The following is a 27,889-nucleotide window of genomic DNA, read 5'->3' as shown; positions in this document are numbered from 1 at the left end:
TTTTTTTCTGTGCAGTAGGTGACCATTTAATTGTACATTTAGTAGGGCCTATTCACTGTCCAGTGCTCTGATAATGAACAGAGATGCTTCCTGGTTTTACTATCTTCATAAGCTGGCATCTCACCAGTGTTTATATCAAGATTTTGGCAAAAATAGTGTGTGATTTCCAGAGATGTACCTGGATTTAGTCACTGGCAAGACAGGTGCAGAATACTGTTGTGGTGACTGCCGTTCAGTGCAGCCAGAAATGTAACTTTGAGTCCAGTTATCTCGCTGCTTACTTTTGTGAATGTGTATAAGCAATGACCTTGAATTCCACACCCTTTGGAAGCTATGTCCATTGTGGTGCTCCACTTTTTTCGCCACAGTCCATTGGTACACCTGAACCTCCAATGCAGGACACTGACAGCTCCTTTGTGGTCTCCTGTTTGCTCATGTAGGTGAGAAAGGGAATGGGCTCTGGCATGTTTTGAACCAAGCACTCCGTGGTTGCTGGCTGAGTCTGGATTCAAATAACCAAATTCCAGCTGACATAACATCAGAAGTCTCTAATGTGGATTTCTCCTCTGCCTGCCTGTTTCTATGAGATCTCCTCATCTGTGGGCCTGTGATAGGTCTCTTCAATTATTTGAGCTAGATGTCTTTTTTCCTGATGAAGTGATCGTTAGTGGCCTGTTGGAAATCACTGCGTTTAGACRAGGAATGTGCGTTCACTCAGGAAATGAAAGTCCCAGTAATATCTTTTCTACAACGTACAGTGTTTAGATAGGAAAAACGGAACACTCTCTACTTCCTCAGGATGAATCACATTGGTCACACTGGGCTTCCCTTCTCATGTTGGGTGTCATGGTGCTCCTTTCTGGAGAGTCCTTGCTACAAATCAGACTGGTGTCAGAAGCAAATGGAGAAGGACAAGCAGAGGGCAGTAGGAAAGCAGACTGCTTTGAAGTATTTGGGGCCTGAAAACTACTGAAGGTTTCAGAATGACTGAACCATAAGGAATTGTTTATGTAGCTGATTCACGTGGTGATAGTGGCAGGTTTCTCAGGACAGGTAACAGGTGTGGATGCTTCTTGTTCCAAGCGGGAGAAATCTGTGTGGATCAGTGTTGCCCTCATGTGGGAAAATTTTGTTGGTTGAGTCCAGCCCTGTATAACTATGGCTGTGGKGAACAGATGTGCTGCTCATTCTCCTACCAATGCAGCTGTGGCTACTTTCAGTACTATTTGCTTTGCTGGCGTTTTGCATTTGTAGAAGTGCTTTCTTTCCTCTGAAGTAACAGGAGGAYTGCCTTTCTCACTTCTTTAATAAAATCTTTTACACACTCATCAGTATATAATGACAGAGACAAATGAAAGAAAGTTGCTCCAAATATTTTAACTGATTGTGTAGGCCAAGTGATTTGCATAATTTCATTTAGTTTTTCTGTATTAAAACAAATATGTAGATTAATGGAACATCCTTTAATGTGGTTCACTTGTACTAGGACATACTTAGACATCATATCTCCAATTTTCTGTGCAGTTAGGATTTCTCAAATTCTTGGATCAAGGTTTCTTCTTTTCTGAAAAGACTTGATGCTGCKAAGTCAGGGATAGTTCTAGCATTTATGACTTGTGCAGCTAGTAAAGTTTTGCTATTCAGTGTCTACAAAGCCTTATAGAGCCCAAAATTTCAGACAGAATTGGTTAAGGTAAAATTGGTACATCTCTGTTCTGATTAAAAAGGCTAAAAAAGATCTCCCTGCTCAATGTCAAATGTATGGAAAAATTGAAAACTTCATTTAAAACAAATACTGTTGGGGCATGGTTTCAATAATAGAGAGGATCTCTGCATTTTATCTTTTAATTAGACCTATTTAATGTCCCCTGTAATGTGCCTCTAATCTGTTTTTCTGRTAAGACAAGGTCTGTTACTAGCAATTAATAAGATAAAACAGCTTTAGAGGAACTTCACTGTTAGGTACTGTTTGGCCTTGACATTTGAAGTAAGTCAGTTGCCTTCCTTTAAAAATGTTGCAACTGGATTTATTTTCATGTGTTAAATTAATAGTTTTGAAGAGTTGCTTTGTTTTCCATATTCAGCCAATATTTTAAAATAWTTTTACTATTGAACAGGCAATATCTGTTTAAAATGAATAAGAAGCAAAGTTGAATGTGCAATGAAAATAGACATAGATTTTGCATAATTTGGAGCCATGTGRAATTTTCATCTTGGGAATGGATTCCTGACATGAATTATTTTCATATTGAGTGAAGACTCTGGTCCATTTCTAGTCTGAGACACTGTTGCTCCTTAGAGTTAATTCTCATGGATGTCACATGTCACAACAATGATTGAACATATTTTGTTGATCACAAAAAATTTATTTCCTACAGTTTTAACTTGGGTACTGCATGAAGTCTTAGTTACATATTCTTAACTGTAGCTTTTTATTTCATCTTTTGCATTCAAGTTGAATTAGCACTCATGTTTAAATGCTTTGGAAGAGAGTCATGGTGTATCTCACGGTCCCCAGAAAAGAAAGCAGGATTTTCTGTATTAATGTTCTCTGTTAAGTTCCACAATGGGAGGTCTTTGTAAGGATTTMTTTCTCCAAATAACAGAAGATCTACCTCCAAAGTTAAAGTAACATACTTTAACTGGCTTCAGAAAATCAGTGTCCTAGGTAGGCTGGAACCCTGCAGCTTATAAATTATTGGTGGATGTATGTATCAACATACGAAGTAGTTGTTTGAAGGTCATCTGGTAATAAATTGCTGTTTGAAGACAGAGAACTTGAAAAATATTTAGTCRCATAATACACAGTACACTGGTAGACATTGTTACAGATATTTCAAGGTTTAAAATATAATAAGTTAAATGAAATGTATGTCTTAAAGGTATGAAATATGACATGACCTCCAAATTTGGAGGAAGTTTATATCTGTCTTCTAGAGAGTGGCAGTGTGTGCCAGTGGACGAATCAATCTGAACACTTATTTGGCAAGGTTTTTTTTTTTTGTTTTTTGTTATTGTTGTTGTTGTTTTCGTTTTCCCCCCTCTGTGTCTGTTATTGTCCTGGAGAGAGTATAATTGGCTGCTGATATAAACCAATTTGTTGGTGTATTCAGTGACCAGGTAGTTAACAGAATAAGCAATATAAAACACCTTTTGTGAGAGAAGAGATAAAATACTTTTGCAACATACATGAAAGAGAATATAAATTTCAATTTAAACAGTTGTCTGATTTTATACTTGCAGAGATAGTGTCTATAGTGGTGGGACAGGTGTGACARTGCTTTAGCTTCTTGCACACTTGGTAATGCTAAACTGTAGTCACATGCAGTGAAGCGGAGAGTGATTTGTATGGATGGCAGCTGTACTGTAGCTTCCTAGAAATCTAAAGATCAGAGCCTCTGCTGGGCAGCCTCTAAAGCCCTTATCAAGCGTTGTTTTATAAGTTATGTTTAGATTGAGTGGCGTAATAGGCTATTAGACTTTGTGTAGAGAAACCTTTCTGGCTTTCAGAGTATSACAGACGTTGCAAGGGGAAACTAATTTTACACAGAAATGTGCACACACTATCTTTTGCGTAGCATTTGAAAAATTTTAGTCCGGTTGTTTCTTTTGTGCCACCAGGGGGCATGGGACTACAGTCTTGTTTCTTTTTTTTTTTTTTTTTTTTTTTTTTTTTTTTTTTTTTTTTTTTTTTTTTTTTTTTTTTTTTTTTTTTTTTTTTTTCTTTTTTTTAGTTCATCAGGTTTTTTTTTCTAGCATTTATCTTTAAACTGTTGGGGTTCTAGGATTTTTGTCCTACATCTTAATTAGCCTCATTTGGTTCTGTTGACAAAATGTATTTTTGTCTTTTTGTGAAGCAATAGCTGTCTGCCTGTGTTGCATTTTAAAACCTGTTACTGTTTTCAGGATGTATCAATCCAAGAAGCAGAAACAAACAACAAGCAGTGGATCAGCACTTCACACAGCCCATAAAAATGTGGAGACAAACCAACAGGTTTAAAAAATTACCAAAACTATTGTCTGCAAAATTACAAAGAACTTCTATAAAGGTAGAATTACAGTAATGACAGTTTAGAATAAAAAAACTGATTGGTAACTCTTGGTAAGGATTTGGAGTTTTTGTGGTTGCTATTTTTTGCTTTTTTATTTCTTTTTTAGTTCTGCAGGCTTCTTAAAGTGAACAGGATTTAAAAGAATGCACACATCAATTTAGAAAGGAGATCTAATCCTTTGCAAACTACCATTGCTGAAAAGRAAAATGCAAATATTTCAAGTGCATTACTGTCAAAAGGGAAAAAGGTGTCATATACAGATACTGTTTCTAATATTATACTATAGTCTTAAGAAARTAAGGCAGTGGGGCTGGGAAAAAGTCACTAAAATCATAAGTCACAGAAAAATACCTAATGATACATAGTATATTTTGGGGCCTGACCTCAACTTTTATGATAGGAGGTGACTGGGTATTTTGTTCTCTTGTCACTTCTTGTTATGTTGAAGTCGTTCTGASGAAATAAATAAATGTCTGTTAATAAGAAGTATCCCTAAAATCATGTTAAATAGTCTGGCCTTTTGTGATTCTGTAAAAGCTGTCATTCTCATGCCTTATAAAAAGCATACCTCAAACCGTTTGGAAGGAGTGGCTTGTACATGAGAGTAATGTTTTGAGGCAGTAATGTTTTGAGGTGTCTTGTTTGGCTGTGCTTCCTCCTGCATTCCAACAATACAGTAATTATATCCTATTACATTGCTTTGTGGGATCTGTCTCTTCCTTCCAAGTTGCTTTGGGAGATGCGTTGACTTCTTTCAATTCACATTGATACTGTTCTGCAGCCTTCCTCTTGCAGAGCATTCCAGAACCGTCTACAAAATCCTATTGTTTGGCAATTGGAGATGAACTTCTGGCTGAAAATGCCATTAGTTTGATCTCTCTTTTAAAGGATTTTCTTGATGCTTGTAATGGTTCAATTATACAGATTATTCCTCTGAAAGGACTGTTAAGGGATCTTTTGCCTGCATTAGGTGCTTTTGTTAATTTCTCTCTAACTTTCACTGAAAATCAGAAAATTTGTATTTATTACAATAGTATTTTACAAGTATGGGAAAAACCTTGAAATGTTTATATCCTCTTAATCCATCATGATGTGGTGGACTTGTAAAAAAATGACTTTCTGTCTGATGTTCTGATTAATGAGAMGATCAGATTTTTGCAAATCTATATGAAAAAGGTTGTATTAGATATAATTGCTACTTGATACTGTGTGACTTTAAGGAATATCTTTGTATCACTGATTAAATTTTGTGCTGTGAATTCAAGTTCATAGAGGAAAAATGTATACCATTGATTCTTTYGCTGTTTTGTTTTGTATCAAAAAGAGAAAGTTTTGCGTATTGGGTCAATTCCTTATTAGTTTCTCTTTATGAAAAATTTAAAATAAAGATATATTTGAACTATTGTATAACCAGGCACTATTGTGAAATTGAGGTTTTTTTTTTCCTTTTAGGTCTGTCAAGCATTTGTCTGAGAAGTAATTAAACTTTTTTTTTTTCCTTCCCCCAGGGCCAGCTTTCAATATTGCAAGAAAAAATAGATCATTTAGAACGCCTGTTGGCAGAAAATAATGAGATTATTTCAAACATACGTGATTCTGTGATCAATCTGAGTGAATCAGTAAAGGATGGTCAAAAAAATCCAGAGGTTATAAACTTCAGTCAAGGATCTTTTGCTGAGCTGTTCCCTTCTGCTTCATCTTTGCTTGCTGTTGATTCTGAGGATTGTTTATTTGCTTCAAAAAGTGGAAGTCACAGTTCAGATGTCCAGGTAAGCAGAACGTCTTTCTCTCTTATTGTGCTGCAGTCCTACCTATCACTCTGGGTTTAATTCTGAAAATGTCAAGTTGCTGCTAAAAACTTGGTAAGACATAATAGAATTGTTGAAGTGACTGCTGTGTTTAAYAGATGTTATGAAACTGTTCCTTTGTATCTTTTTTTAAAGTTCTCTGGGAATTTAGTAGTGATTATGAAGAGAAAGCTTAGAAGCTTTTTTTGAAGTCCAAACAAAATGTGTTGATTATACACTGATTACTGACCTATCACTCCTTTGTAAATAATTTATTTGAGGGTCTCTCTGAGTTCCCCCAAATTTCTCTAAAACTGATGAAAAATAAACTGAAGTAGTGGATAGTCTTGGTTTAAATAGATTTTACTTTTCGAGATAAATGTTTAGATGAGATTTGATGGGGAGGTAAGGAGTGTTCAAGAAGTAGCAATTTCAAAAAATCTTGGGTCCTGCRTTCCATTTTGAATGTCTTTTCCGTATTTCAGTACTCCTGTATGCCTCCAGTTTGCATAGGCACTTTGTTCAGAAAGGAGGAACATATACCATATTGACTGGTTGGCATGAACTGGGGAGGTTGAAGTTTTTTAAGTCAGACACTTCAACTTGAATTTATTTTGCTTTCTGGTGATGCTTGTGAGTTCATGGACTTTTATACATTCAGTYTTAATGGAGTGATTCAGGAGCACTGAGAATACCCTGTGAGGTTTGTGATCTGTACTGTATTTGTGAGTCTTGTGGGAGTACTATAAATATTCATAGTACTCTAAAGCAAAGATTAAATTTTGAAGTCCAGCTTTCTCATTTTAGAATTTAAAGTATTTCTATTGCAGAAGACAGTGGCCTGCAGAAGAACAAGCACACATATTAGAACAATTGTAACCTCTGATGTATTGTGTTTAATGCCTTTAAACTGTTCAGGGATAGGCACCACCCTAATGTCTTTTGTAGGGAAAGTAGACTTTTTAAAGGCAGTATCTGAACTTCTCTTCGTGTTTCTGATGTGCATTAAGATTTCTATGCAGGGAAATTAAACATCTGGACCTGTGGTTACAGGCTTTCAAGTTAGGGATTATTAACAGGTAATTCATTGTACAATCTGTTACCATGTTAAGTGATGAACTTTTTTATGTGTGTTAAAAATAATAAGTTCTAGTAAATGAATTTTGAGATAAAATATGTTTTCTTAATTTCTTGGGCATGTTAGCCTGTTATGAATGGAAGGTAAAACGTATTTTCTAAAGCTGCTCTTTGTTCTTGCTTCACACTTGCAGAATATCAGAACATACACCTTCTATCAGCCAATGCACCTACTACCTTTCTAATGGCAGGATGCAGTAGCTAAACTGCTTTTGGATCATTTTCTTTACTCTTAAGTACATTTGCATGTACATAGGGAGAAAACATACTGTTCCCCTACTCATGTTTCCCTTTCTTCCTTGCGCTAGAAGGGAGGAGCTTTAATGTTCTYGGTGTCATTGCAGTATTACCCTCTGCTCAGCAGGTTATTCACCATCATCATTAAGTCACTTTAATATTGCTTCTGTACACAGTCAGTTTCTCATCCTGTGAATCCAAATTGCCTTTCAGTTACGGAATCCAAGACCTTGGCTTTAGCAGAATTCCTCTAGCATCACTTTAACAAACTGATCTAAATCACTCTATTTGAATACAGTTTTACTATTTAATACTTTGCYGACCCTGATGCATTCTGCTCTGGCATGTTAAAGCTTAATTAATTTATCTCGGACATTTTTAATAATTATTTTGAGCACTTTTGCTTCTCTTTGTAAACATTAACTGAAACCCATAGATTTTTTATATTACTGTCCCATGTTTGTCTCTTAGGTGGGTGTATGGGAAAGTAATAAGAGCTAATATAGGTGAGACTAAGTATTTGGATAAAAAAGTAACTTTACAGAATGAAGGCAAAAGAGTCTTCACTGAATAAATCACGGAGGTTGATTATAATCTCCCATAATGGAGAAACCRTTGTAAGAAGGCATTAAAATATGGATGAAAGAGCTTTGTCATGGTTCAGTGAGAAATACTTCTGGATTAGCTACTCAAAGGCAAATGTTTTCATAAAACAGAAAAAATAAGTTGCTAACAACATGAGACCAAAAGATTCTCAGATGAGACAGCTTAAGGATGTTTATTTTTTTCATGGAATAATTATAAATCAAGAAACTGTTTACTTGCTGCTTGTGCTGTTTGTAAGTAGGTAGAAAACTATAATGGAGCAGAAATTGAAAATAAAGCTGACTTGGGAACGCTGTAATTCAAATAAATAAAAGGCTAATGTACACTTTTTTTTTCCAAAAGATAAAAAATGGAGACGGATAATAAAACCACAAAAATGAAGAACACTGGATTAAATATGGATATGACCTGATGGTTTTTTAGTTTAGTGGTTCAAGAAGTATCTGGCATTTGTGCTCAGAGAAGATGGAGTTCTCAATAGCCATCATGCTGAGCTGGAAGGTCTTTTGAATAATACAGTGAGGTGTGTCCTATCTTGTCCATTTCAGCTGCTGAAGCATCCAACAGACATGAATCACTCTTTAAAAAGGTGCCCTGAAGAGGCACAATCCATGCTTTTATTTCTTCTGAGCAATAGTTAATTATTCATTGTAAGGATGTTATGTTACGTTTTCATGAAATTTACATTATTTCAGCAGTTTGAGTCTCTCAGTACAGAGAAAGAATAAACCAATGTAGAAAAAAGAAAGACAACTGATAACATTTCCATGTTATCATAAAAAACTTGTAACAACATGGCTRTCTTCTGAAAGAGCCATAATGAAGACAGGCAGTTGTACTCTCTGAATTTCTATCTGCCTACTGTTTTCACAAAGTCCTTTTTTACAGTATCAGTATTTTATACTTAGACATGAAACTGAAATAGCTTCATGAAATACTTTCTTTAGCCTCTTTTGCTTTTTACTTACAAAAGGCTTAGAACTTACCCTTMACTTGCAATCATGTAACTTGTTCAAGTTATGATGCAATTTGTAATTAATCCTTGGCACAATTCCTATTGAGGGTGATGTTGTATGAAAGATATAGAAGATTTAAGTTCTGTCTTTTGAATGTCTTGGCCTAAGTGTAAGGATTTCAGCCTGATCTGGCTTTAGTTTATTACAGTGGAAGKTTTTTTTTTCCCCTTGGCTTTTTTTGACTGCTTCTGATGAACATTCAAATCACAAAATGACTGAATGGTTGACGTTGGCAGGGACCTCTGGATGTCATCCACCTGCTCAAACAGGGCCACCAAGGGGCAGGTATCCAGGATCATGTCCAGGTGACTTTGTAGGATCTCCAAGGCTGGCGATTGCACAGCCTTTCTTGGCAACCTGTGTCAGTGCTCAGTGACCCTCACGGAGACTTTGCTGGGTGCTMCTTCTTGCCATTCTTGAAGACAGGAGTGATGTTGCTTTCCTCCAGCCTTTGGGCACATCTTGTAATGACCATGATTACTCAAATGTTCTCAAGAGCGGATTTGCAKTGACAACGGCCAGCACTGATTGGTGCACCCCACCAGAGCTATGGATTTAGGTATGTTCAATTATTTTTAGTATTCCCTGAGCTGGCSCTCTTTCAGGAAGGACACCTTCGGATCAGTTCTCTCCCTCCTTTGTGAGACCTGGGGTTCCTGAAGATTCTTGAAGGCTAATCCTGCTAGTAAAAATTGAGGCAAAGAAGAGTTTCCGAAGAAGATGGGATTCAATCCCATTTGTCCTTTAGCTCTCCTAACCTCATCTCTGGGTGCTCAGACAATGTTACGATATTCTTCCTTGCATTGGATTTGCTTGAGCAAGTTTTGCTGGGGGTGGTCTACAGGGGTGACTTCTTTGAGAAGCTGCTGCAAGCTCCCCCCATGTCTGACAGCTCCAGGGAGCTCTGAGGTGATCCACCTCTGGCCAAGGCTGGTCCAACCACATGGTATTAATACCAGTGGGAGAGCAAATTTCAGAGACAAGAAAAAGATACCGTATAGAAGTAATTGTGGCCAGAAAAGGGAGGAGTGAGAGTATGTGAGAGAGACAACTCTGCAGACACCGGGATCAGTGGAGAAGGATGGGTAGGAGCTGCTCCAGGTGCCAGAGCTGGTGTTCCCCTGCAGCCCATGGGTGCAGACTGTGGTGAAGCCCCTGCAGCCCCTGGAGATCCATGGGGATGCAGAGATCCTCCCACAGCCCTTGGAAGGTTCCAAGTGGAGCAGGAGGATGTTCACAAAAGGCTGTGATGCCTTGGGAAGCCCRTGCTGGAGCAGGCTCCTGGCAGGACCTGAGGGCCTGTGGACAGAGGAGCCTGCCCTGGAGCAGGTTTGCTGTCAGGATTGTGACCCTATGGAGGTCTCRGACTGGAGCTGGCTCTTCCTGGAGCACTGAAGGGAAGTGACTTATGCTTCATGGGGAGCTGTCCCCAGTGGAAGGAGTTACACACTGGAGCAGGGGAAGGACTCCTCTCTGTGAAGGAAGGGGACAGAGAAACAATATGTGACAGTAATCCCTGTCCTGTGTCTCCCTGCATCACTGAAGGGAGGAAGTAGAGAATTGTGAATGAAGTTAATGATGGGAAGAAGGGAAGAGTGGTGGGAGGAAGGTGCTTTTTAGATTTATGTTACTTCTTGTTATCTTACTATGATTTTGATTAATAATAAATTCAACTAATTTCCCTAAGAAATTGGGTCTGTTTGCCCATGATGGTGATTAGTGAGTGATCTCTCCTTGCCCTTATCTCAACTTGTGAATCTTTAATCACATTTTCTCTCCACTGTGCAGAGGGGACACACAGAGTGGCATTGGTAGGTTCCTCATGTGCAGCTAGGGTCAATCCACCACACTCCCCCATTACCTGTCTCTCTGCCTTCAGCCTCTGTAGGCTTCCTTTTTGTGTCTAAGTTTTTCTAGGAGCTCCTTGTTCATCCATGTAGGCCTTGTGGCATTTTTACCTGAATTCCTACTTGTTGGAGTGGACTTCTCTCCAGTTTGGAGGAGGAGATCCCTTTTATCAGGGGAGGTATTAACCAGTTTTCTTGAGCCCCTTTTCCATCCCAGGCCTTATGCTGTGGGATATCACCAAGCAAACTCCAGAGCCTGTGCTCCTGAAGCCGAGGGATGTGATCTTGTTTTTTGTCCCCCTCCCTCCTCTCAGGGTCCTGACCTCTACAGCCTTACGGTCACTGCAGCCAGTGCTGCCATTGAGCTTCAGAACCCTCACTGATAGCAAGTGAGAGGTCAGGCAGAGCACCAGTCCTTGCTGCCTTCTTGCTTGTGGAACAAGTGGATTAGGAGCATGCCACTGCTGTGCTCCAGGAACCTTCTGGATGGCTTGTACCCAGTTGTGTTGTACCTGGAGCACAGAACAGCATGGTTGAAGTGCCCTGTGAGGACCAGGCCCTGCAAATGTCTGCAGAGGGCCTCCCTCTGCAGACATTTGTTATCGCAGATCAGGCAGCCTGGAATAGACAGGACCCTGCAGGCCCTCAGAGCCCACCCACTTCAGTGTCAGCCACTCTCATCTGCTCTTTAGCCCTTGCCCATAAGCTTTCTGTTGGCTTCTCATCCATGGAATCATAGAATTACGAAAATCAAGTGCAATCGTTAACATGGCAGTGCTGTGTTCATCACTGAACTATGTCCCTAAGTTCCATATCTACATACTTTTCTGTACACTTCCAGGGATGGCGATTTCACGATTTCTGGGGGCAGCCTATGCCAATACTCAGCCACTCTTTCAGTGCAGAATTTTTTCCTAATATCCAATCTAAATGTCCCATGGTGCAGCTTGAGGCTGTTTCCTCTTGTCACTTGCTGCCTGGGAGCAGAGTCTGACCCCTACCTGGCTGCACCCTCCTTTCAGGGAGCAAGAAGGTYCYCCCTGAGCCTCCTTTTCTCCTGGCTGAGTCTCCTCAGCTCCCTCAGCTGCTCCTCATTGGACTTGTGTTCCAGATCCTTTCCCAACTCTCTTCCCTTCTCCAGACATGCTCCAGCACCTCATTGTCCTTGCACTGAGGGGCCCAGAACTGGATGCAGGATTTGAGGTGCCTCACCAGTCCCCATTCCAGAGCGACAATCACTTCCCTGGTCCTGCTGGCCACATTGTCTCTGATACAGTCCAGGAAGCCTTCAGAGAGGCCCCTCAGCATGGGGGAGGGATTTTGGGGTTTTCTTTGTGATTGTTTCATGTAGGTGCTTCCTTGCTTATCTCCAAATGTTAGAGGTGACTCTGTTTTATTGATTTCTTAAATTACATATTTTTAAAATCCTTCAATGTCACATCATTCCTAACCACTRCTCCCCCACAGGGCTGCTGTTGGCTCTCTCTGTCCCCTTTCATTCTTGGCCAGAAGCTGTCCTTAGTAGGTCTGCCATCCTCCTGGAAAAGGTAACTCTGCTGCCCTGACAGTGAGTTACATCTCATCTCTCCCAAGGAAGCACAGATCTGAAAACCAGTGTCTCATGGTCAGAGAGCCCCAAACACCAACTCCGAGGCCAGTTATTGATCTGTASTATCAGTGCCCTCCTCTCACACTCTTACCCCTTGCTGGTGGATAGAAGAGGATGCCACCTATGATCCCGATTATCTGCAGTCATGTTTGATGCAGTCTSGTTTGCCTCTGGGAACCATACATACCCACATGGAAGGACAACGAGGGATAGTAGCCATTGAGTTGGACAAGCTCTGACAGTTCCTCCACAAAATCCAGGATTCAGGCCTTTGCAAGGCAGCAAATATTTCTGGATGATGGGCCAGGTCATCTAAGATTTTAGTTCAGACAACCATTGATTAACATTCCAAGAACTGTTTTCTAAATTTCAGTTTCTGTCTCTTGAGCTCATAGTTGTATCAGCATGGTTTGAAATAGCTGTTAAGTTGTAGATGTTAGAGAAAAAATTATGAATGTTGTGGGCTGTAAGAATTACTGTCTTGAAGAATGCAGAAAGTTGCTTGTTGAATTCAGACTCCAGCCATAAGAAAAATTCATAGGAATCTGTGGAATTCATGAGTTACTACTTTTAAAATAATGTTTTTATGGTTGAAGTGTCCGAAGGATTAATCAGTATTTAGGTAATTCATTGTGAACTGGCAAATTTACAGAGTATGCAATCACATTTTCTTCAGAACACTGTGTTGCAGAAAAAATACAGTTCTTCAAACTCAGATTTTAGAAAATACGATATTTAGAAAATACATAATAATAAAATATTATCTATATTATCTGTTATATAATATATATTACTTATTCTTTATATAATAGATAAATTAGCCTAATAGCCTGTTAAGAAAATATGCTATTAGGCTAATTAAGTTCAACATAATCCTTATTTGGACCGTTCAGGCTGACAATGTGGAATGCACTGATCTTCAGATGTTGCASCTCTGTTTTCCATTAATCAATATTGCCCAAAGGTGGAAGCAATCCTGGGGGAACAGTGATGTGACAAGATGATCTCATACAGGCCCTAGATACCTGGTTTACAGGGAATCTCTCCCAGGTTGTAGGTATCTAGTGCACATTGCAGGTCCAGCTGAGGGTCTGCTGGATGTAGGATTACTATGTTGTATTTCTTTCTTACATGATTMTTTTCCTTTATACCTTGAACTAAAGGCCTGTGGTGGATTAACCTTTTCTGGCTTCCAGATTCCAGCCCAGCCAAGGTCAATCCACTGCTCTTCCTTTAAGCACCCCAATCTGGGTCTTGAGGATTAAGAGATAGGGRGTGGTGATAGGCAAAACCTGGATTGGACACTGCCAGAGTGAAATAGCTGTGGGGATTCTTTTGTTGTTCTTATGAGGTGAAAGAAAAAGGAGTGGGGATTTACCTTGTATATGGGTGCATGTAAAAATATCCATTTTCTCAGTATTTTTATGTCACTTTCATTTAAGTGTGGGAAATGTTGGGGGTTTTTTTTGTAAATGTAAGTGAAGTTGGTGAAGAATATGTGATGAATGTACATTTTACTGACTGTTCTTAAGTGAGGATTTCATAGAGGTGAGGGTGGAATGCTCTGGGTGCAGATGTGCGGGGGTTGGCAGTGAGGGGCTCCAGTATCTGTGAGGAGAGGCCCGTCCTGCCCTGTGCCAGACACAGCTTGAAACCCACCACAGGTTTGCAGTCTCCGTCAGCAAAGGGTGGTGGTACCKCTGGCTGAATGGGTTTTAAGAAGGGGTAAAATGCTGCTCGTCAGTGGCTAAAAAAGGGGGAGAAACAGCTCTGTGAACACCATGATCCCTGATGGAGGAAGCAGAGAACATATTCTAGTCACTGGAGCAGGTGAGGAAGACCACAGTGGAGCAAGAATTTCCCTGAAACCTGTGGTGGACCTTATGCCAGAGCAGGTAGATATTTTCAGGGGGAGCTGGAGCCTGTGCAGTATCTATGCTGGAGCAGTTCCTGAAGTGCTATGGCTTATAGAAGGGACCCCATGCTGGAGTGGACAAAAAATGTGAGAAGGAGACGATGTCAGAGAGGAAACATTATGGACGTTATCTCACTATCCAGTTCTATTTTATTTGGCAATAGATTAATTTAATGTTCCCAAAGTCAGGTCTGTTTTGTTTTTTTTTTTTGTGATGGAAATTGATAAGTGATCTCCCCTGTTTTTGTCTGCACTCATAATATTTTATATTTCTCCCCCTCTTCTGTTGATGATGAAAAATGAGAGATCTGTGTGGAGGCCAAAGTCAACAATTGCAAGGCCTTAATTTCTTTAGTCAGTTATTTGTTTCAGATACCTGTACGTTAAAAGTTTTCCTAGCAAGACAGAAAGCACCTTACCACTGGAAAATTTTAACTCTTGTGGTGTTCAAACAATGAGTGACTGCTATAGAGTCCTTTTTTTGTGTAGATGGATTGTTTTTTGTAGGAAGTTCGTCATATGTAYAGTTGTATTGTAACATGGGTTTGGAACTAATTAAAGTTTAAACTTTAAACTACAGTGTTAGGAAACGGCTTGTCTGATGCCAATTCATTCATATCTTGTTTTCTTTCTTAAGAGCAAACCAGAGCATTACAAAAAAAAAAAAAAACAACCAACAAACACCCAGGATATCACATTAGGACACTCCCTTTGAAGCTATATGGTGTTCCCTGTGTTTCATAGGAACTTGTAAAAGTAACTCTGGAGTTACTTTATTTACCTGTAACCTTTTTGTTTGCCTTGACAAGTGACATATGTCCTTCCTTGTACAATTAGTGTACTGGGCAACAGGAAATGAGCAGGAAGCTTTGTTATAGAAATTGGCTAAAGTTGAGAACATATTTTCTTGATAGCTTCTTTCAGTTCCCTTTTGAGGGTTTGATGTTTGCCTTGATCTCTCTTATGCTGTCATTACTTCTTTCTCATTTTAWTTCCTTCATTTTCTGCATTCCTCTGTTTAGTTCACTGTGCTATTCTGTATAATCCTCTTCATACCCTCCTGTCCAATGCTGTTGTGAGCTGCCATAATTTTTGTGACTTAAGGCTCTTAATCCTGCTGTTTATCTAATCAATGTCAGTTTCCTCAGAACAGAGCCTGCCAAATGCTCCTCTTAGTGCCAGCTGTGTCTTGGTGTCCTAGTGTGATGTGAAACTTGCTCTCATTTGTCAGATTTCTATTCATTTGGCATGTCATCTCTCCCTCAGTAATGAACAAGCTGATCCATTTTCAGGGAAAACAGCTTTGTTTTTTTAATAGCAGAACTGTTTCTGTGAATTTATGTTTTATACTCCTTTAATTTTTTCTGTTTTAGATGCTGGATGTCTATGACATTCTTCCTTTCGATAATCCAGATGGTGGCGTTTGGAAACAAGGATTTGATATTACATACAATGAAAACGAATGGGACAGTGAACCACTTCAAGTTTTTGTTGTGCCTCACTCACATAATGATCCAGGTAATATTTTAACTGCAGTGATTTGAGGATATGGAGTCTTTTGGATTAGGAAATGCATTGCCATTTCTGTTAAGGTTTGGGTTTTTTTGAAGCATACTAGTCTGTATGTTAGATTTAAGTCTAGCAAGGCAGTTAAACAGATGTATAATTAAAGTGCCATTGACTTTCAATGACAGCTGTAATGATACAAGTTGTACGTGTACTGAATTTATTAACCAGAACAGAACTTCAGTGTTGAAGTTGGAAGTTAACATGAATTTCTGGCAACCCATTCAGTTTATTCATTGCTGCATTAAATATGACCAAATCTTATTTTGATTTTTTGGACTAGGTTTTTAATCCTTAGCCTTTGCTAAAGAGATGTGCTTATAGAAGGTGTGACAATGGCAAATCTGAAGTTTTTGACACTTTCTTCACTGTTTTGTGCATGACCCCAATCTACAGTGGGGGAAATAAAAAGTCTAGATATAAAATGTCCTGGGTTGATTTTATGATAACACTCAAAACAAAAACCTAGGTATGCCTACATAATTTCACTTCTGCCTAAATGGGTTTACTGTGTATAAAAAAAGGGAGAAGTGTTCCTTTATTTTGGAGTGACATTTTGGTAAAATTTACTAAGAAGCAGTGAATTATGCTGCTACACTGTAGTCCTGGTCCATGCACACCACGAGAAGCTGGTGGCACTGGTTGTTGTCGTAAAAAGCCATTTCAGTGATACTAGATTTTAYTACTGCATATCTCACTAGCAAATTAATTTGTTGTTTGCAGGACTGTGGATCTGATTGAAGATACTGTAGTTTGAATATAAATGGCTTTTGTTTGCACATATTTAGCAGTTTCAAAGAACATGAACACTGGCATGTGAAATTACTGTATTGTCCAGTTGTGACAACAAGATTAATGAAGTATGAATATGGTGAAAATATTCAGACAAAATAATCACTGTATAAACTTAGACCTACCTGTCTGTAGAGCTGTCTTTGAACTTGTGTCCATTTATTTCCTCTCTGGTTCTAGTTCCCCTAAAAACTTCCCTAGGAAGAAGCAGCTCTGTAGAGGCACTTAATGAGTCAAAGATATCCTAAAAGAACACAGAACTTCTCATTCTTGTGGTTCTATTTAGAAATAGGTATGGAGTTTACTTGTCTCCCTTTTTTCTGCTGAAGCTGATAGGATCATATCCTAACTGGCACAGGACTGCTGTCATTCTCTTAGAGGCCAGTTATCTTGTGTTGCATCTGCCCTCCTGGAATGACTTTAGCTGAATTGAACACCCCATGCACAGTGTAGGCTCAGGTAACTTCTCAAGAGCTTGAGACTTAGGAGCTGCAGGAAAAGTGTTCTGAGGAAAGCTGTGAAGAGATTTTCAGATAACTTCCCCAGTCACTATTCAAGTCATGAGGTTCTGCAGGGGCTTGCTCTTCTGGCACTGATGTATTTTTGTTTTTATATTTAATTTCTACTAGTACTTCTTCTAGGGGTTCCAGTAATTTAATTTTTATTTGTTTTATTTATTTTGGTTTTATTTTACTTACCTTCTGTAACTGTCTTGCAGATTTTTTGTCTCTCACCGGAATGGGTCGGGGAAGGGGGGTATTTGTGTGGAGCTTTATTTCCAGCTGGACTAAAACCATGACAACTGCCAATACCTTTTGTGTATGACAAGCTTTGGCATTGGGTGCCTTAATAGGATTTGGTTCATCCTAAGCACCAGCTCTTCTAATTAAAAATTACCCACTGAGCATTCATTCCAAAGAATTTGAGAACTTTGTTCTCTGAGTTTATTGAATCACTTCTCACTTCAAAATTATTGCCCTGCAGAGGAAATGAGGCAGTTTGGATATGGACCAAGGCCAATTATATGAGGTTCAACATGGTGAAAGGTTCGGTCCTGCGCTTGGGTCACAACAACCCCTGCAGTGCTACAGGCTGGGGACAGAATGGCTGGAAAGTTGCCTGATGGAAAGCTTGGAGGTGGTGGTGACAGCAGCTGAACACGAGTCAGCTTTGCCCAGAAGTTTGGGGCATCCTGGTCTGTGTCAGCAAGAGTGGGGCAGCAGGAGCAGGGTAGTGACTGTCCCCTTGTGCTGAGTGGTGGTGAAGCCACACTTCGAATGCTGTGTCCAGCTGTGGGTCCCCCAATTCAGGAAGGACTTTAAGGGAATGGAATGTGTGCAGAGAAGGAAAAGAAGGAAACAGAGCTGGGGAAGAGTCTGGAGCACAAGTCTGATGAGGAGCAGATGAGGAATCTGGGTGGGACCTTATCACTACAACTCCCTGAGACGAGGTTGTAGCTCTTTTCCCATGTAACAAGTGAGAAAACAAGAGGAATTGTGCCAAGGCAGGTTTAGATGGGATATTAGGAAAAATTTCTTCCATGAAAGGGTGATGGAACAGGCTGCCCAGAGAAGTGGTAGAACTGCCATTCCTGCAAGTATTTAGAAAAGCATGTGAATATGGAGCTTCAGTGGTGAATACAGTGATTCTAGCTTAATAATTTGTCTTGTTTTTCTTAGAGGCCTTCTCTGACCTGAATGATTCTGTGGTTATTTTGGTAGATACTACCATCTGTCACTACAAATTACATTCCTGCTCACTGTGTGCCAAGCAGGTCATATAGTCTGGAGGCTGTTGTTGGCTCAGCTGAACAATAGCAAAGACCATGTATATCAGATCATGCAGGGCTTTGTCAGAGACCCCAAATTTTTAGATATATGTGTGTTGAGACTAGGAGACTGAATAGCTCTGTGTTGCATCTACAAAAACGGTTCCTAAAACAGTTGGAATGATGGTCACACCTCTTCTTAGCTTTCAATTTAGGATGAAAGCTCTCTCAATGAAAAATGTCTTGAGTTTCATTGTATATTTGCCATGATGCTTGAAATACATCTTTCCACCTTTTGGAAAGCCAGAGAACAACAATATTTTTCTCCACTCCCAGAGACCCTCTCCATGGTATTCTTCTTGGTGCTTGGTCTATGTTTAGAAAGCCCAACCAAACATTAAAAAAACCCAACAAAACCCCYATCTCAAAACCCACCGCAGAAAAATAAAAAAAAATTCAAACAGTGCCCCCCTCCCCCCCAGCAACAACAAACCAAACAAAAAACCAGGTCCCAAATAACAACTACGTGACCAAAAAATTCCACTAAAAAAACTCAACCAAAACTGCCCACGCTCCTAATCCCTCCAAAGTAGTTAATGAATAACTAAAATTACTGAATCTTTAAGACAGATAAGGCATGAATAATATTCCATAACCAGAGGTAGCCTCACCAATACCTTTTCCTGTTTAACTTCTTATTATCAGTTATGGAATTTCCTTTAGTTTTTCAGCAGGAATTTCCTTTTTACCTAGATAGTATGTTAGCCATGTTTTTATTTTTTTAATTTTGGATATGAGTGTTGCCTCTTGGCATGCCTGAGAGTCCCATATAATGAAGTTCACTCTGATTCTATTTTGCCCTTTTCAGCACTGCTCTGGCCCTCTTCCAAACACAGGGACGTAGGCCATAGTGAGCATAGCTTCAGAGATGGATTTTTGTAAGCATTTATTACATTTGTCTTGGAGGGAGTAATGAATTAAATCCTCAGTAAAGTACTTGTTCTTTTCTCTCTGAGAGAAATCCTCCCTGTGACTGTTCCCTTCAGTGACAGGGTTTGAAAAATTCTGTGACGTTGTGAGAACTGTCTCCCGTCATTCTGTTGCAACTTTTTTCCTGAATATGTTGTTCACAAGGGCTTGCCTGAAGTCTTAATGCTGTTGTCATTCACCTTTCAGAGCTGTCTTTCCTACTGTTATCTGGTTCTTGTTCCTTAGTTTTCATTCTTAGTACGTAAGTTTTTCATGCCTTTACAATAAAAGTGCATCTGTCTTTCACCAGCAGCAACTAAAATGAAGAAATCTGTATTTCCTCTTGCATGCAATCAAAATATCTCTCAGCTTTTTGAAGCTTCTCAGATGATATTCAGTAGACTTCAACTGAGATAGGATCCTGGTAAAAGTAAGCTGTCCCTTCACCAAAGGTGATTGCGTGAGACTGCTTATTGTTTGCTTTTGCAAAGAGTGTTATCATAGAAATTTTGTGACTTGCTCTGCTTTTTAAGGACGTTTCTGTGGAATTGTCTGCAGTACAAAATTGTATATTAACAAGCACATGAAAGAAGGAAAACTTATCTATTAASATCTGAAATCTCTTATATGACTAATGGTTACGTTACTCATTTCCCACAGGGGATTAAAGGAAATGCCTTCTGGAAAAAAAAGCTTAAGTCATCATGAATGTACATTGTAACAATTTATGTGAAAGATATTTACCAAGAAATGGGGTCAGTAAAGGTATAACATATTAGCTGCAGAAACTTTAAATTCTCATTAGATTTTATGTTTTCTCATTTGAGGCTACTTTAACTTTTCATATAACCAGTTATGCTAGTGAAGAGTGTGTAGCTCAAAGGCAAAGAAAAGGCATTGAAATAACCTTATTGAAGGGTGGCATCCTTGCCCATAGTGTGGGGCTAGGAACTGGGTGGTCCTTTCCAATCCAAGGCACTCTTAATCAAAGAACCATAAACGGTAGGGAAGGTGGTGGGTTTAAGTTCCTCTTTTCAGGAGGAATGTGCTGATGCTCTGAAATATTTTGTGATGATGAATTGTGCAAAATCTGGGTTAACTGTGTCTGTATGAATTTAAGCAAGACCTGCAAACTCAGGGGTTTTGCGCAGTAGTTAATGTGTTTATCCATTTTGGGAAATAAGTTTTGAGAGTGGGTTCCCTTCACGGTTTTGATCTGTGGTGGTGCAATCTTTAGTTGCTGGCAGTTGATAAAGATTTGAGCAACTCAGTAGCATATCTGATTTTGGGAGGATTCACCCAGTACAGATAAATCTTAAACCATGGAGAGAAGTTCAGCTGTTGTGTGAGATTATACCYGTCACAGAAAGGTGTCAGTTCTGTCAGGAGCAGATTAAGGAATGAGCATATAAGCCTGCTGTGCTGGCAGAGCCCTTATGATGTATCTCACCTGCTTCCACTGTGGCTGCCTGAAGTGGAGGAGGGAGCTGAAATGCAGAGGGGAGACCTCTGCTCAGGGATGGCAGGATTGTCAACCAGCATAGCTGGATTTGAAAGATGAGGTTCAGGTATGTCCTAAGGGGTGGAAAGACACCTCTAGCATCTATTGCTCTGTGATGATTTTGGTAATGACTTGTCATTAAATTGTGTAAGAATTGAGACTCGTGAGCTGTGTAATATAGGTGTGTACCAGATCAGAGTATTTGCTGAATGTGATGGTTACAGACCTTGTGTAAGCAGCACTTARGTGGAATTTAAAGTGACAGCAGTAGATTTTTCTCTTGCTTTTCCACCTATGTAAAAGTGTATGGACRCATAAGTCAGGACTAAACACTACCTTTTAACACTTATTTAGTTATCTATAACATTGGTAACTTTGCCTTACTACCACTCACATTAACCACCTTTYATTATTTGAGACAATCTCCTTTTCTCAGGAGGAAATCTGTATAGACCTATGAAGATAATGGCAACATTAAGATAYAGGAAAACTGAACCATAGAAGTTCAATGCTGTTCATCTACCATGGAGTTTCATGTGTTTTCTGTTGACGAGGTCTGGATGTATTTTTTTAGGTGACTTCTTACTTTTCCCAATGTGTTTGGAACACTGATTGCTTAGACTGTTGTCTGACCCACCAAAATATAAGAAATGGGCAGCTCACAAGTTTTTCTTCATGTGGTGAATTAGGGAAATTAGTTTTATTCCTGATTTGTTTCTCAATATTTCCGTGTTTGCAGAAGAGGTGCAGTTCCTTTGAAAATCGACAGGATTGTTAGAGAAAGGACACTTAACTGCTCATTAGTAGAAATGTCCTTTCCATCTTAGTTAGGACAGATTCGATATGTACAGCAGCCAATTCGATATGTACAAAAGCAAAAATTGTGTAAGTAAGATCTTGCATAAGAATWCTAATTATAATTTTTGTAGTGCATCACAGATCATGGCAGATTTTGCTTTTATAGCAAAGGTGAAATGTGCAGTCATTCGAGTTTTTAGTTATGCTTATGAAATTAAGTCTGATAAATAAAATTATTCTTGTGTTACCTTGAGCAATGTAAACATTTTACAGGTTAAGGTATGCTATTGGAAAAGTAAAAACACTGTTGTACTTTTTCAATATCAGTGTATCTGCTTTTATCTAAATTTTTTTTTGGTACACATGTTGCAGGAACAAGAATTTATTTTCTTCTGGATCAGAATGAATGCTTTAGCAGAGAGGTGTTTCAGGGGACTTTTTGTCTTTCTCTGATTTTACCATACAAAACAGAAAAATGGGAAGTCTTAGACTGCTCTTAGTTTTAATTTGAGATAGYCTTACCTGGGAGCCATCAGGTGTTTCAACTTTTATTTCACCGTTTTGGCCATGAGCCATTCATCTTCGTTGAAAAGATGTTTTTTGGTGAAATTAGCGTCAAAATGGTATGTCAGAAGCATCCATAAAACACTAACTTGTATTTCTGCTGTTTTTTACATCATAGAATAATGATGCAATATTTCTAAATTGAAAAAAATCAAACTGTTCATTCTTTACTTTAAAATAAGGATGTTTTTTTATTGCTGAATGTACAAAGGAGCTAATGCCAAATTATTGTCATGTTTAATCATACTTACGAAAATGTGAGTTAAAAACTTGAAGTTTAAAGTTAAAACTTACAAGTTTACTTTTGGATTTATTTCTGGTATTTGCATTATTTTTATTATTGTATGCCTTTGTATCAATTAAACACACTTGCACCGTTCTTAAGTTCTTTAAGAGCTCTTTTGGAGGTAAGAAGTCATGGCTACATGTTCTTTTTATTTTTTATTTTTGGTTTTATGAAAACTTTTTACGGTTGCATTATGTGGAGCTTGGATGTGATTAAGAACAAGGATGTCCTCTTTCACTTTATAAAACTTTTTTACTTCCTTAGCTATCAAAACAGTCACCTAATTGTGTTTTCTTACGGGAACTAGTCAGGTGAGAATCAAGCATAAGTGTAAAAAAAAAAAATTAAAAAATTACAAATAATTTTTACTAACTTGGGTGTACATTTTAAAGATCCAAGAATTGAAGTTCCACTAACATATTTGCAAAGAGAATATTTATATATTTTGGAAAGCTATATAGTGCTAGCTGAAATTTAATGGTTTTATTTAATACTGCCATAAAGTTAATAAATTATTCAAGTTTTTTGTGTTGCAAGAAGCATCACTGATGTGTGAATTTTAGACTCAGTGAAATTAATTATGATCTCCTGGAAAGTAAATTAAAGATGCAAACTTCTATCAAAAATGCATTAATCTAGTATATACAGGCATAGTATCTCAGACATTCATGAGATCTGCCTCTTCATTAAAACAGACTTCATCAGAAACAAGACATTTTTTAAAGGCACATTCTCTCTTAAACATTGGAGGGTGACTTGTGGAAGTAAGCAGTTTAAAAGCCTGTTTTATTTTATTTCAATGGTTAATTTTAAACCAAAAGGCAAAAGAAATGCAAATGTAAAAAAACGCCCCAGCAGTCTTGAAGGCATATGTAAGCAATACCCAACCACTTTTGATAGAAATGGAGTTGTATTCTTGTATGATTGAATTGCTAAATGCTTTTGCCTAATTAAGTTACTTTTTGAATAACGGTCATTTGTCACCTTCTGTTCTGATTTTGTCCTGAAACTTTCCTTTATCTCTACATCTATGTCTTAACCATGCTAAGACCCAAGTTCACCTTTCTTTATAAGACACCTTTCTTTAGTGCAAGGAGCTGATAGAACTTCAAGAAAAAATTTGAACTTGTAAGTGTAGACAGGAATTGTGACAAACCAGTGAATTATTTAAATGTTTCAGGGTTTTTTGCAGAGCAGTGAATTGCGTTGGTATTAGGACATGATTCTTGGAGTCTGTCAAGCCAAGTGAATTTACATTACAGTGGGGAAAATAATTGATAAAACAAACAGTTGCATAAGGATGATAAATCTCAGGGAGGTGGGGGGACATAGCAAGTTCCCACACTTTTGAGGACAAGCGTAAGAGGGAATCAAAAGGCAAGCAGCTTAGCTGTGTGTACCCTCTGTGGGCTGGAGGAAAATGAAAGTATCCAGYGAAGTCCTTAATATGTATTAAGTCAAGCCTAGCATAATGACATGAAAGAGAGTACTACTTTTTCTCTGGTTCACAAGGTTRTTTAACATTGGAATAGTGGAGTCACCATCCCTGGAGGTGCTAAAGGAAAGACACTCAGTGTCATGGGCTGATTGATAAGTACATGATTAGTCAGAGGTTAGACTTGATAGTCTCATAGGCCTTTTCAACCTCAGTGATTCTGTGAGTCTGTGATTTTTATGTTGACAAAGGGCTCTATGTACAGTTGAAGCTACAAGTGTTATTTTGCTATTAATAGCGTATTTGTCTTGGTAACTGCAGCCTTAAACTATTTTTCCATGCAATTTTTCCATGCATAAACTACCTTTGCATTTAAAATGTCCTGTTCACAGTGCACTGGTAAACTTTTTTTTCCAGCTTGGAAACAAATTCTTAGTTTGTGGATAAGCACAAGAATTAACTTTATTTGTATATTATGTTGTATTAGAGATTGAGGCATGAAATAATACTATGGCTAGCAACTGCAAATTGATTTATCCATTATTATGTTTAGCTTTTTGGTTTTGCTTTTGGTTGTTTTTGTTTTTTGTTTGTTTGTTTTTTGGTTTCCTTTTTTTTTTTTTTTTTTTTTTTTTTTTTTTTTTTTTTTTTTTTTTTTTTTTTTTTTTTTTTTAGATTTTTATTGTATGTCTCCATGCAAAATTTATGTTTTTCTGTAAATCGTGGGGTTTAGAGCATCACAATTCAGGAGGAATGTGAAGGTGCTGGGATTCATCCAGAGGAAGGCACTGAGCTGGTGGAAGGGCTGGAAGGGCTGTCCTGTGAGGGGCAGCTGAGGATTCTGAGTTTGCCAAGTTTGGAGAAAAGGAGGCTGAGGGGGAACTTCACTGCTTTCTGTAGCTTCCTGGGGAGGGTGTTTCAGAGGCAGTCGCATAATGCCCTTAACATTTTTTTTTTGTCAACCCAGAAGTGGTCAGGCAGTTAGACTAGGTGATCCTTACAGGCTCTTTACAGTCCAGAATGTTATGCTGCTCTATTCATAAAAAAACCAGATGTATGATAATTAAATTTCAGAGGGCTTTCTGTTGGCTTGCAGCTAGATCTGTGAATACCTATAAAATTTCCTGGGAYTCCCTGTTAACTGTGTTACACTGTTCCTTAGCTTAATAAACTGAATATGCTAAAATGAAACTATCTTTCACTGTAACACAGTTCTTYCTAAATCATGCTGTATTCTTTTGTCAGCTGCTTTGATCTTTAGCTCTGGTTTATTAAGTTTTYCAAGCATGTTTCAGAAGACTAATTTAGTGTAAATTTGCTTTTATTGTTGCAATATAACACTACTCTAAAATAGTTTATTATGATGATATATTTCTGTACAGGAAAATCACAGGATGGTTTTAATTCATCTTCCATTAGTTGTGTGCTAGGATGATACTTCTCTTGCAGAAGAAATTTATGCTATAAAGCTATAAACTGATAGTCTGATACATGTGGATATTTTTAATGTAATTATCAGTAAAATATTCCTTTGATTTGTTGAAAAGTAAATGAGAATTGAGAAAGAATCATTGGCTATGTGATCTTAATTTGTTGAGTGGAAGGTTCTATTAAAAAAAGAATCAACCCTGACTGAAATGGGAAGAGGTTGGAAACAAATTTGATTTTAAAAAGAGTATTCATCACTTTTATTTTCAGTCTTCATGAAACTATTGCATAATTGTAATTTACTGTCAACTTTTTTTTTATTAAGCTATTTTCATTCCTCTAAAGAAAGTGTTTTAAATTTGTGCTTCAGGCCCCCATATTAATTGCCTTGACAAAATGTATTTTCCCCCTTTGACACAGATTAGATGCCACTTGTGTATCTGTATAGAARCTTGTGTCAAAGGTGATGAGTCTTCTAAATGTTGAGCATTTATACAAGAAAATGAAAAATTACTTAAAACTTTTCCTCTGGAGTTTTATTTTTCTTTTTCAAATTAGAAAGGGTAGGTCTGTATCTTCCTAAGGTAAATGTTTTTTGGCTTTTTTTATTCCTAAAATGAAGGAAAATATATTGTTTCTCTTTCAATAGCCAGAGTTTATTTAAYTATGAAGTGGGGTTTTTTACTAGACTTAAAAATTATTTTTTAGTAGTAAAAGTTCCTGTATTTATATAACTTCTTTGAAACAATATAATTTAATTCCATGACAGCCTAATCCAGTATCCTGTAAGCAGACGCTGTTAGAAGGGCAGTGGCTCTGCAGAACTGAATTGGTAAATCAGAGTGAACTTACTTAGATAATATTTGTCCGGAGTGCCGTCCTCACATGATGTTGAAGCTTTCACAAAATCTTAAAATGTGCATATAAGACAAAAGCTGGTAAAAAGAATAGGAATATGACACTTTAAAGTAAGTAGTAAGTAGACAGATTTAATTTTTCCAGTTATAGTTACAGGTTCTGGGAAGAAAGATGCTTACTCTGTCATGTAAKGTATTACAAAGAGGTTAAAGAATTTTATGAAAGGCCTGAATATGTGGTTAAAATTTCTTTTTCCTTTGCGTCTTACTGATGCACAATTGGTTGCATCCATGTATTCTGTTGAACAAACTTTCTACTACACAAAACATAGCAAACTAAAAATAGAAAGCATAATAATCCTTATGTTTGTATGAAAAAGARACTCCTTGGAAGCTCAGCACTTCAAGCTGTCCATGGTGCATAAAGTTCAGCTTTTTAGGAACAGTCTTCACTTAGCTTTTCCTGGGAAGTGGAAAGAAGGTGGTTCTCTAAGAGACTATTCTCTAGAGATACTAAGAAACCAGTTCTCTAAAGAGACTTCATTTCATATTTTCTTTTTTCTAGGTTGGCTGAAAACTTTTGATGATTACTTCAGAGATCAGACACAGCATATTTTAAATAACATGGTCATAAAACTGCAAGAAGACAACCGAAGGAAATTTATATGGTCTGAGATTTCTTACTTTGCAAAATGGTGGGATGGAATAGACACCCAAAAAAAGGATGCTGTTAAAAGGTTTGAATACTGAACTCTTCTTCCTTGTATCTTGTTTTGAGAGTTTGTGTGCTTGACACTCTCTAATCTTGAGGTTTCACTCTTCTGATGCAGAATTACTAGAGTAATAGACTGCTTCAGTTCTGATTTTTTTTTCCAGTTGCAAAATAGAAATCTGGTCAGAGAAGTGTAGGCAAATTACTGAGTTACCTAAAAATTGAACTAAAATTTTTCATTTACAACCATAAACATGTCATTCAAATTGTAATGGAGTTGTGATTATAATCTTTATTTAAAATCACACTAAGGTATTTGCAGTAAAATAAATGTAATCTTTTGTACTRGCTTTTTATATATGGTTTTCTTTTCTTGTTATAACACATCTGAAGATTCTATGATATTTTTATGAGGTTTTTTTGTTTGTTTAGATATGTGGGTTTTTATAAGCATGCAGCTGATTTAATGGTACAGTAGTGCATACTCTACATACTTGCTCTTCTTAATGATTTTTAAAAATCACAAGTCAAAATGGAATTTAGTAGTAAAAGGTTTGTCTAGGCATTGAGAGAAGGAAGCAGGCTGCTTGGATAAACTTGAAGGATCTAGTTTGGAGTTTTCAAAAAGTGAGGATTTTTGTTTTTCTTATTTTTGCTTGCCTTTAAGACATAATCTGACAGTTCTTAGCTCATCCTTGTGATGGCCTCCTTCTCACACCCCTCTTTGAGATGCATGTGTTGCAGTATGCATTAAGTCTGTGAGATCTTCACAACTGCAAAGTTTAGATAAAGCTGAAAATCTTGGTATCTAAGTAGAAAACTACTTATTAAAAAATTATGTGCAGGCTGTGCAGATTATAGCACAGCTGTATGGTTTTTTGACATTAAAAGTATCCCTTGAAACATAGTAAACAGTAAATGATAGTCACTAGGAAACTGTGTCCTCTCTTCAGATGAGTCATGTATTCGTTAAGCTGCTGTAAGACTTGAAGAAGCTGCACTTGAGA

At 37.9% G+C, this 27,889-nt stretch overlaps 1 protein-coding gene across 3 annotated transcripts in view; it reads left to right on the top strand.

Annotated features, from left to right (window-relative positions):
• Positions 1-27,889, top strand: part of MAN2A1 (mannosidase alpha class 2A member 1) — a 108,632-nt gene that overhangs the window by 7,236 nt on the left and 73,507 nt on the right. For all 3 annotated transcript variants that reach the window (XM_057367518.1, XM_057367517.1, XM_057367519.1), the window contains exons 2-4: positions 5,561-5,821; positions 15,580-15,724; positions 26,736-26,907. In XM_057367518.1, the coding sequence (XP_057223501.1) occupies positions 5,561-5,821; positions 15,580-15,724; positions 26,736-26,907 (578 nt within the window). The remainder of the gene's footprint in view (positions 1-5,560; positions 5,822-15,579; positions 15,725-26,735; positions 26,908-27,889) is intronic.

This window comes from Malurus melanocephalus, unplaced genomic scaffold (genome assembly GCF_030028575.1).
Source record: "Malurus melanocephalus ecotype Western Australia unplaced genomic scaffold, MMel_1.1 scaffold_80, whole genome shotgun sequence".
NCBI lineage: Eukaryota > Metazoa > Chordata > Aves > Passeriformes > Maluridae > Malurus > Malurus melanocephalus.
The sequence above is the reverse complement of the archived record's forward strand: the minus strand, read 5'-3'. Positions and strand labels throughout refer to the sequence as shown.